The 12,142-nt window shown below is 36.0% G+C and overlaps 1 protein-coding gene across 2 annotated transcripts in view; it reads right to left on the bottom strand.

The window, feature by feature from the left end:
* CCPG1 (cell cycle progression 1) overlaps nt 1-12,142 on the bottom strand; it is a 39,453-nt gene that overhangs the window by 21,223 nt on the left and 6,088 nt on the right. For both annotated transcript variants that reach the window (XM_055319675.1, XM_055319676.1), the window contains exon 2: nt 768-836. In XM_055319675.1, the coding sequence (XP_055175650.1) occupies nt 768-827 (60 nt within the window). In that variant the 5' untranslated portion in view covers nt 828-836. The remainder of the gene's footprint in view (nt 1-767; nt 837-12,142) is intronic.

Genomic DNA, 12,142 nt, shown 5'->3' with positions numbered 1-12,142 from the left:
GTAGGCAAGCAGGCTCCCCAGTGAGCAGGGAGTCCGACATGGGGTTCGATCCCAGGACCCTGAGATCATGACCTGAGCTGAAGGCAGACACTTAACCAATTGAGCCATCCAGGTGCCACTACTCATCAGAATTGTTATGACTTTTCTACAATAAACACATATGTTTCCAGTGTGGAAAATAAATTAATGCTTATTATATGCCAGCTATGTAATATTATACTTCTATAATAAAACTCTTTTTTTTTTAAGTATTCTAACCGTAGTCCTTTTTCTATCAAGTTCTGTTAGTAACATAATGTAGCATAACATATCCAAAGTAGAACACATGTTCCCCATGCTCCTTTCTGATCTGTTTAAATGCAGGCTCTGACATTTTCTAGTTACATAACCTTCGCCAAATTACCTAACCTCTCTAAGCTCTAGTTTTCTCATCTAAGAAATGAGAATGAAAACACTCTATACCACAGAAGTTGTTCAAAATTCTATGAGAATGTAGGTAAAGTACAGGGCCTAAATAATAATAAACCCTCAATTAATATTTGCCTAATGTCTCAAAGCCAAGGAAAGCAATGTACAATAATGCAGAAGACATTAGCTCATGAGGAGTTTTCAGAAGTGAAGATTAATGTGGGTGGGAAAATGTCCAAACTATAGACAATGGAACCTCAGGTTTTAATGTAGAAAAATACTGGCCTTCAAAAAAAAAAAAACCCAGCTGATACACTATAATATTACAAATGGCCTTATAAAAATGTTAAATAGCATACCTCATGATTGATGACAGTCCAACCACAAGATGAATCACTGTCACTGGAATTTTCAGACATTTTTCAGGTCTACAAATAAAAAACATATTGTCACGTGGGATACATTTTAAAAAATTCTATAGGAAGCACTATATGTGCCCAAATGCGAAAAGTGGCTTACTGCCTGCCTTCTAGGTGAAACTGAGACAACCCACCCACAGATTTATCACACAGGACATATAACTGCATACTTGCATGAACAAATACAACCAAACTTTTAAGACAAAGAGATCCTCCTGAACTGGAATAGTAGAAAGTCATACTGTAGGAATAAAAAAGCTGTGGTCTGAAAGAAAATGTAAGATTTGGCCAAGCAGAACTGAAGGGAAAGAAACCACTTTGTGTGGGTAAATCAAGGTTTCATTAAAAGATGAAATAGGTGACACCTAAATACAGTGGTGTCTGGGACCCTGGCCTGGAGGTGAACACAGAAGAAGGACATTAATGGAAAGAGTGATGAAATCCAAATAAAGTCTGAAGTTTTAGTTAAAAAAAAAAAAAAAAAAAAAAAAAAGATCAAATAGGGGAAGAGCTCCTAGGCCAAGCAAAATGAAGTCTAAAGTGTTGGCTACATGAAGCAATGGAGATTTTTCAAGCAGGGACGACACAATCAAACAGTTTTTATGAAAATAATGGTGTCAGCAATACTTCACCTAAATTAAAATGGTAGGAAAACGACCAGAGATTGGTTAGAAACTTGTGGTCACTGACAATAATGTAAACTTAAGTCCTAAACCAGCATATATATATATATGTACTGGTCACTCTAACTGGTTTATTCTCCCCTTTCTATCTGAAACTCCTATTTAAACTTCAAAACCAAGCTAACTAAATGGTAATCTTACTGGCTTTGCTGTATGTATTTAAGTCCTATAAATGCTTTTATTATTGTACATACATGGAAAACACACAAAATCCATCTTGATGGTTGGTGTTCTAACAGAATTCTATTTCAGACAATTTAATATGGAACCAGTGTTCAAGTAAGAACAAGGCAAAAAAGAGTGGTCTAAAAATTTTATTATTTTAAAAGGAGAAGGTGTTGGGATGCCTGGGTGGCTCAATCTGTTAAACATCAGACTCTTGGATTTCAGCGCAGATCATCTCTGCACTGAGCATGGAGCCTGCTTAAGATTCTCTCTCTCCCTCTCTCTTTCTCCTTCTGCCCCTACCCTTACCTCCAAAAAATAATAACAAAATGAGAAGGCGCTTAGTCACTAATGATAAAAAATTAGCATGTTTTCAGAAAAATTATTCAAAATCTAAAATAAGATATAAAGATGACTGTATCACTTTTACAGTCATGTTAGAGCATTTTCTAATAAGTTACCTGAGATCACCCAATTACCTGATTTCCTACTTAAAACTGATTAGGGCCCAGGCAGTTTATAACTATAAATCTAAAGGTAAACTACTACAGTGCAATAAATGTTTTCTTTCCAGTAGAGAAGATTACCCCAAAGGTTATATACAGAGTATTAACCAATTATATATCTTAGCAATTTTATTTCAGTATTCCTTATTAAACTGAATATATAACTCCCAATGCCTCATGAACCAGTTTTCATGAGTTTAAAAAAACTTTTGATATGTTACAATTTGTACTTCATTTTTTTAATAATAATCTGAAAATTATTGGTTGACGTATGAGACTACACAAAGACAGTAATTAACTTAGCAAGAGGAAAGGAGAATGGTCAAAGAAGGTTTTATAAATAAGGTTGCAATGTTTTTTAGACATGCTCTCTCGCATTAAGAGTTATTACAAAAAAATAAAGTTCTGTTTCCTCGTTAAAAAAAAGACACTGGAAGGGTTTCCCAAAAGAACAGAAAAAGCATCACAGAGCAAAAACAAAGGCAGAAAAAAATCAAGTATGAACATTCTAAGGAAGGCATTAATCCAGCATGAGTGGAATATTAAAAGAGTATCAGATATAAATCTTTAAAAGTGCATATATTAAGATGAGGAAGCAATTCAAGAGCCCTCAACCTGCAGGATACAAACCATCAGTGCAATAATCCCTGGAGAAGATGAGCGCCTACATTTAACCAAGACTGACGAGGGGGAGAAAACAAAGAAGGGAAGAAGTTGGGAATGATTTTAGAAAACATGAAAGATTTTTTTTTTTTAAAGGACTGAATAACTAAATATAGACGAGGAAAAGAGGTATTGGTAGGAGAACTCCCAGGTTTCTGGTTTAACAAGAAAAACCATTCTATATGGAACAAGAAGGAAAGCTGGCTGAAGCCTAAAAAGCATTCTTCACCATGTGGAAGATGGTAATTAACTTCCTCTAAAGCCCACATTCTCACGCTCCATCTCATCCCTGAGATTTACCAGCTTTATTTTGTTAATAATCTTCCAAAATTTGTGGGTTACCAAACCCAATCAGAGATATTTAATGTGTTTATCTCCCACCCTCTCTAAGTAATTTCCATTAAACAGTTCTTTTAAACAGATAAATTCCTAGCTTTTGTTTTCCAACAAAGTAATCTAAGAGCTCAGTTGATGAAATTAACAGTGCCAACAATTCAAAATAAAGTTATATACACTGCTGAATTGGGATGACTTTTGCATAACTGAGTTTTTCAAATCAAAGAGCTCACTTAAATCAGGGCCCAGTTTAATTCTTTGTTTACTCATCTTGAAGTAAGAACAAGTTTGACATCTAGGCCAAAGGAGAAAAAGAATCCCTATTGACCACAACACCAGAAACAGTTTGGATAAGTAAAATTCACAGCCCTACTAAAGAATCCTTTTAAGTCAGCAGTTCTCAAAAAGTTGGGTGCACTGCAATTAAAACTTTAAAAAAGTAAATTTCTGAGCCCCACCCTAGACACACAGACTCTAAAAGCTGCCATTGTATCTGAACTTCCCCACTTGACAGTGATCTTCCTAAAATGATAATTGTATTATATTACCTCTTTAAAATGTTAAAAAAATTTTTTTTAAAGTTAAGATTTTCATATGGTCCTTAGGATAATGCTCAAAGGTATTGTATAGCTAATGATTTATCTCTAGCACCTCATCCTCTCTCCATCCACTCCCTTTCCCCTCATGATTTTGATTCCCTTAACTCCAGGGCTTTGCAAATATTCTAATCAGTTCCCTATCCCATTACCTCAACCCAAACTCCTGTACCCACCTTTGGTATCTCAGCTAATGCATTACTTCCTTTGTGAACAATTCCCTGACACCATCCCCAAAGACTAGTATTTTCCCTAATCTACTACCTGAAAGAGAACGCTGTGCTGTAATTGCTTATTTACCTGCCTATTATATATTCCCAACACACAGCACATTGCTTGACACATATTAGGCACTCAAAAAGAAGAAAGATAAAGACTTCTGGATGATGATGCAGTAAGTAACACAAGTCTAAGATTTCCTCAAGGAACTCAAGATTCTAGAGGAACCCATGAGGTTTGTTATTTTGACCAAATGTAAATGCACAAACCCTTAATTATTAGCTTTACTAATAGTTCAGAAATATGCAGAGTTTATGGAAAGTTACAAGGCATAAAAAAACACAAAGTTATAAAGCTAAGGGCGCCTTATGAAGATAATTAAGCTTGAAGCACTTTTCTACACTCAGGCTTCCTTTCATTCCTGAGTAGTTTCTTTAATCAGTCATACATATCCATAATTGCTTAGGTTTCTTGGGTATTCAAATATAATCTCTACAAAACTAAAATCACTTCCTGCTGTTCTTCCTGTCTTTGGTTTCTGAGAAAAGCATCAGCCAAAAACAATCTGGCTATAAGGAAAAGCCACAAAATATCAGATCAAAAATCCTAGATTTAGGATAATTCAAACCCCACCTTGACCCAAAATGCCAAGCAAGTCTAACTCCTTCCTTATCCATTCCCCACTTCCACTGCATAACCCAACTTCGACAATTCCCACTTCAATTACAGTAACAGTTCCCTAATGGATCTCTACCTGCAATCAATTTCCTTCAAGTCACTCCTACACAAGGCTGAATACACTAAGTTTATTCTAAAACTTAAATCTGCTCATTTAAACTTCTGAATCACACTGCCTTCAAGATAAAACCCGAAGTCCCAGAATAAGAGATTTCAGAACAGGAGACATTATTTATATTGACTCTCACTTCTTAAGAAATCCTAAAGAATATTTCTTCACAACACATAAGATTTTATATGTAGAACCCTATGGAAGAGAATGACAATAATCATTACAAACATGATTTCAACACAGAATATAACACATATTGGTGATAACAGGATTCCATGGAGTTTCATCTCATTTATGAAGCTACTTACAGCAGAAAAGTCCAATTCTACACTGGTATAATCAAATTCTTCAGCAAACAGGAGGCCTAAGGTGAATAACATTTTAAATTCATTCCTTTATCCATCTGTTGAACATTTACTGAGCTCTTAGCACTTGCTAGGTATTGAAAATGCTATACACCAAGATTCAAAACAAATAGGAGTCTTACCTCCTGGGGCTTAAATTCTATTCGTAGTAGAACTATGTTGAACTTTATCTGGGCCCTGTGCTAGACAAAAGCAAGAAACACTGAAAAAATCTCCCAGTCCCTGCTTTGTCTTCTGACAAATGACTAACTGCAAAGGACCAACTTGCCCTCACAAAACGCAGTTAAGAGTCATTTCCATCCCTCCTCATGATTCCCTTGTTTACTTGTCCCTATAAAACCCCTTGGTTTTCTCCCTGAGATGTTTCTAATTAATGAACTTTCTCCATATTGTAATAACCTGAATTAAAATCATCTCAGTTGTCCTGTGCATTTCATTTTCCACACTGGAGACATTCAATCAACAATATAAACAGCGAGGTGTATTTGATGGTTTATTTCCTAGTATGGACAAAACAAAGGAGAGTAGCACAGAAAATGCTGGGTTGGAGAGGATTCATTTTTATTTTTTATTTTTTTCATTTTTAAAAACATAGGAAAAGCTTCATTAAAAAAATATATCTTATCATCTATTTTGAATAGGTAAGGAAATCATTATGCAGTTAACTGGGGGAAGAGCGTTTCTGACCAAACAGCAGGTACAAAGTGGAATGAAGCCTGCCTGCATCTCTGAGTAACAGCAAGGAAGCCTGTGTGGTAGAGAAGAGTGGCCTAGCAAGAAAGCAGGAAGAGACAAGAACCGAGCACTAACAGGCAGGGATGGACCTTAGGGCCTTACGGATCCTAAGCCTTTTTTAAGCTTTTTATTCTGAGATAAACTAAAAGTCACAAGAATTATGAGGAAAGAAACAGCACTCTAGTAGCCTTACTGAGACAGCATTGTGAAGGTAGAGCAAAGGCAGAAGCAGGTACATCACTTGCAAAGCTACAATAATCTAGCTGAGAGATGATGGGGGTTTGGACCAGTCAGAAGTGGACAGGTAACACATGTATTCTGAAGGTACAGCTAACTAATAGCACTTTCCGAAATACTGAACGTAAGGTGTGAGAGAGGACTCCTGGGCTACACAAATACAAAAATGAAATTGCCACTGAGACAGGAAGGCTTCAAAAGCAGTAGGTTATGAAAAGAAAACCAGTGAACTGTCTGGGGGCATGTTAAATCTGAGACAGTGATAATCACATCCAAGTAAAAACATCAAGCAAAATGCTGGAGCCTGAATTTAGGGGAGTTATAGTCTAAAGATATAACCGTAAAATAATTTAGGTGGCAGCTGTCAAAAGAAATAACACAGCAACAATTTTATCTCATAATGTACAACTAGAGTGAGTATTACCTGATATGATGGTGCCCCTCATCCTTCTTGAATAGCTACATTTTACTATGGAAAAGTGTACGGTTTCCTGCCACCATATCTTCTAGAATTAGGATGGAGAATGGAGGCATTATTCTCCCACACATCCAAAATTCCAAAGCAAGCCAACCAATGGGCTGTTAGCAAAGGTCCCAAGAAATGCTGCTGTACTTCAAAGATGAGTCAGTCCAGCTAGCTTTCAAGAACCTATTTCTAAATGCTTTTCAAAGACTCTGGAACTTTCACCTCCCCAAAAGGATATCATGGTTTAAAACAGATCATCTTAAGAAAGGGAAAAGAATCCAAGATCTCAACTAATAAAAACTTTTTTAAGATGTCTTTTATACTCTAGTTTTTGTCCAGTAACAACCCCACAGAAATGTTTTAAATGAGCCTACCTTGATCTGGAACATAAATATCACATTCATTCAGTCAGTCAGCATATACTTATTGAGCCAGTGCTATGTGCCGTGCATGAATTATTCCAAGTGCTGAGGATACAGCACAGTGAGGTATTGAATCACCAACACCTTCCCTGAAGAGAGTTCATATTCTAGTACCACAAATAAGCAGAATATATAGTAAACCAGTTGACAGCAAGTACCGGGGAAAAAAACAAAGTATGAAAGAGGAAAACTGAATGCAGGGAATGGAGGGTGGATAGGGATTCAAATTTTAAACAAGGTTAGGGAAGGTCTCCTACAAAACAGGAGGATACCTATTTCTCCATAACCTTAACAGAGTAACAACCCTCTTTAATTTCTAATCATCTCATGAGCAAGAACGATCTCCTCATTTTAATCTGCATGTCCCAGATAACTTAGCGGGATTGTACATCTTCTCCAATGTTTATTGGCGATCCTTATTTCCTTTTCTGTAAATTATCTAATGTTCCTATGTTACACTCTCTTATTGCGTTATCTTTATTGATGTGTAGTTCTTTATAAAATGGGTCATGAAATAATTCACTGTTAACACAAATATTTTCTTCTAAAATGCTTCAATTTTTAAAAAATTTCTTCTATCATAGATGTATTTTTAAATTTTATGTTGTCAAAGATAGAAGATGGAGAACAAAGTGTTCTTTAGAACATCTGTATTTTAGGGACACCTGGGTGGCTCATTCAGCTCAGGGCATGATCCCAGAGTCCCGGAATCGAGTCCCATATCGGGCTCCCTGTAGGGAGCCTCCTTCTCCCTCTGCCTATGTTTCTGCCCCTCTCTCTTTGTCTCTCATGAAAAAATAAATAAAATCTTAAAAAAAAAAAGAACATCTGTATTTTATATCTTGCTTTAGAAAGTCTTTCCTAAGATTACAACATTATTCTCCTATATTGTCTACTAACACTTTTTCAATTTTGGCTTTTACATGTAGCTATTTAAATATATGTATCCAGATTTTTTCCCTTTAGTATTAGAAATTGTCCTGATTATTGAAATTGCATACTTTCTATGATTTGAAAAGCCACTTTTTTTTATTATATAAAGTTCTACAGATTTATGAATCAGTTTCTGTAGTCTCCATTCTATTCCACTCATCTATATTCCTTGTACCAATACAATGCTATTTTATATATTATGGTACTTATCACTAGTACCATATTTCAACTCTTTCCTAAACATATACAACCACTCTAAACACTTACATACAAAGATGAACTGATTGCAGGTTACAAACAATACTTACTCCAAGTACAATTTTTTTTTCTTCCCATTCAAAAGTCTCCCCCTGACCTTGAAAATAAGTATTCTCTATAAAAAGTCAAACTCTGTGGAGATATTCAGAAGCTTTCACTACCGGCTCTAACCTACCAATCACTTAGGTCTCCCTCTTGAACTCTCACCTGGACAAACTTGCTGTTTGCCTCCAGGACACAGAATGGACGGTCCTACCTCCACATCTTCACTTACTCAAGTTCTATTTTCTGGAATGGTTTCCTCCTTCCTTTCTTCTGATTTTTATATTTAAGGCTCAGCCCTCCAAAAAGTTTTCCTAGATCATAGTATCTGACACAATTATCTCTCCTTCCCTTGAATCTACAGTATTTACTTCTTACTTCTTAGCATAACGTACCTAATGGTAGTTTATATTACTTTTTTCCTTGAATAACTTTGCTTATTAGTACTACATTCAAGGCTTTGATAAAAAGCTCTAATTTTAACCCCACCCCTAATTTGCCTGTTAAACTTAGCACAGTTATGAATATTTTTTAATGGTGCCTATTCTCAAAAGGGATTGAGAGCCACTAAAATCACTAACCACAATGAAGATGTCGAAATAGAAAAGCTTAAGAAATCCACTATTATCTAACAATTTCACCCACTCTTCAGCGCTTCCCAGCAAAGTCTCCAGCAGCAAGGAAAGAAAATTTGATGATGTCTAATACAACATCACCCAGTGGTCTTACAAGGTTACTGTATTCCTCAGCTCTAAAAAGACCTCTTACAAAAGCCTAGCAGAATCTATTTTTTAAAAAAGATGGAAGTCATCGGAGAAGGACAAACAGTGTATGTTCTCACTCATTTGGGGAATATGAATAATAGTGAAGGGGAATATAAGGGAAGGGAGAAGAAATGTGTGGGAGATATCAGAAAGGGACACAGAACATAAAGACTTCTAACTCTGGGAAATGAACTAGGGGTGGTGGAAGGGGAGGAGGGCGGGGGGTGGGGGTGAATGGGTGACGGGCACGGAGGAGGACACTTGACGGGATGAGCACTGGGTGTTATTCTGTATGTTGGTAAATTGAACACCAATAAAAATTAATTTATATATATAAAAAAAAAAGATGGAAGTCTCCAGCTGGAGCTGGCTTCTGTATCATTTCATCTTACTTTCAGCAATCAGAGATGATGATACTCTTGCATCTATCAGACCAGCCTTTCTGATGTAATACTGAAGATGCTCTCAGTTTGGTATTAAAGACAGTGAAGTCTAGTCTATATCTATGCCAAGGCATTTTACTCTCTAACTGTTGTAGCACAGACAGCCCTCCTTAAAGTGCTACACTTTAACCTCACCCCAACATAAACTGTTGTGATGCCACTGATCTACATTAACAAGTCACTTTAAAAAAGAACCCTACTGAACTCATTATCTTGTTCCTTGAAACTGTTAGTAAGCACATACTTCACTACATTCTCAAGCATCTTTAGAAAAATCATCAGTAGAAATTTCTTTCTGATTGTAATGTTAAACTAAATGGCTTATCTTGAACAGCTGGCTTCAGTAATAGAAGAGTTTTCCCTCATGATACCCAGCCTTGGTAAAAATATAGACATCGTAATGTATATTGTGGGTAGAAGAGTATCTTTATCCTTGGTTCCATTTTATAATTCCTATCACTATGTTCCCTCTGTCTCACTCTTCTTTTGTTACCTTCCTGCATTTTATCTACCTCTTTAAGTTGCTTCAACCTTCTGGCAACAAGATAAATTCATTCATTCACATTCATTCTGCAAATATGTATTAAACTCCAGTTATATAAAACTATTCTAAATCCTTTTATTACAATTACTATCCTTCGGGGCATAAAACAGACTTTGATTAGGCAAAATGCAAAATGAAGCAAAATGTGCAGGTAAGAGTGTGGAGGGTATTTCAGGTAAAATTGAGACCATAAATAATGGCAACGAAAAGCATGGGCAAGAATGTCTTCCTCAACAGTGGGAGTACATACAGTTTATTTTTGCTGTAAATTTAATTTAAATGCACCTGGGATATATCCTTCCAAACATTTTATATAAGCATTGTCAACAAGTTCCCTAACCTTACTTTTTCTAATTAGCCATATAACAAATTATTTAATGTTTTAAAAATTAAAAATGACTTTTTTTTATAAGATTTTATTTATTCATGAGAGACACGGAGAGAGAGGAAGAGGCACAGGCAGAGAGACAAGCAGGCTCCCCATGGAGAGCCCAATGCAGGACTTGATCCCAGGACTCCAGGATCATGACTTAAGCCAAAGGCAGACACTCTCAACTACTGAGCCACCCAGGTGTCCCCTAAAATGACTTTAATGACTACATAATGTATTATGTATCTATCATAACTTATTATCCTATTAATGGATGTTTAACTTGCTAATGGGTTTTTATCATCAATGAAAAACAGTGATACAGGACACCTGAGTGGCTCAGCGGTTAAGTGTCTACCTTTGGCTCAGGGCATGATCCTGGAGTCTCGGGATCAAGTCCCGCATCTCCCTGCATGGAGCCTGCTTCTCCCTTTGCCTAGGTCTCTGCCTCTCTCTGTGTGTCTCTCAAGAATAAATAAATAAAATCTTAGAAAAAAAAATAGTGATGCAAGAAAAAAAGTCATCAAAGACTTTAAGTTAGATGGTTCTGACATTATGCTTTATGGTAATCTGGCAAATTCACATTTCAAAAGTTATTTTGACTAGGGGCCCCTGGGTGGCTCAAGTCAGTTAAGTACCCAACTCGATTTCAGTTCAGGGTTGTGAGATTGAACTCCGCCTTGGGCTCCATGCCGGCCACAGAACCTGCTTAAAATTCTCTTTCCCTCTCCATCTCCCCACCTAAAAAAATATTGGCATAAATACTCCTGTAGTTAGATGGTGAGAAATGTATCTCTTTCAGGAATTAAGGAGTCTTCAAGCTGTTCATTGTGGGAGGGAAAAATCTTCCATTTTATTTTTCTTTTTTCAAAGTAGTCTAATCTTAAGTGATGGCTCAGTTTATACTTTTTTTTTTTTTTTTACCACTTACAATGCTGACCCTATTTCGGTCCCCAGATGCTAGCAATAAATAAACCTAGTTTAGGAGTCCCTAGTACCCAGCAGGTCTTTTTGTGCTGTGGGAAACATAAATACTACCCTAGAGAAGTTGATTTCAAGCTTACTGGCTAGATGATCAAGTAAACCCTTTATTTGAAAAAGACTAAATTTCTGTAGGACCTTTTAACCTTTACAGTAGATAAATTTTGCAACATATTTTCACCAAGCAAAGGCAAAGCTAAATGGCCTTCCAAAAACATCAAGGAGAAAAGATCTGACAGGTAATTCTGAATATGGAACTAAGTTCTGGCTGCCATTTTGGATGCTTAAAACACAACATAAAAGCTTCCCACCACTGGTGTAAAAGGTAGAGGATGAAAGAGATGCAGAAATAAAACAGCCACTTTCACATAAAATACTTCTGAATTAAAAAAGAAAGCGAATTTCATTGTTCTCCTATCTTGCCTCTCAAAGGAAAAAAATCAGTTTTTTGCCAAGGTGCATCATTCAGGAATCGCAGTCTCCATTAAACTTCATAAATGTGATGTTACAAAAGACTTTCAATACATCATTTTCTGTTTGCCTTGTGAAAGATCAGCATTAATAATAAAATTTTAAGATCACTTGGTAAAATAGGGCTAAAGATTTAAATATACAAAATGAAACCACAAAGACTCAAAGAAAATGGAAAATAGCTTTATAATCCTAAGGTAAATAAAATATTTTTCTAAGCTTTACACCAAACTCAGAAATTGGAAAGGAAAAGATCTTAAATAAAAAGCATAAACTTATTTGCCAAAAGTCACTATATATAAATATGAATGATATACTGGAAAGAT

This window comes from Nyctereutes procyonoides, unplaced genomic scaffold (genome assembly GCF_905146905.1).
Source record: "Nyctereutes procyonoides isolate TBG_1078 unplaced genomic scaffold, NYPRO_anot_genome, whole genome shotgun sequence".
Taxonomy (NCBI): Eukaryota; Metazoa; Chordata; class Mammalia; order Carnivora; family Canidae; genus Nyctereutes; species Nyctereutes procyonoides.
This window is presented reverse-complemented; position numbering and strand designations above follow the sequence as displayed.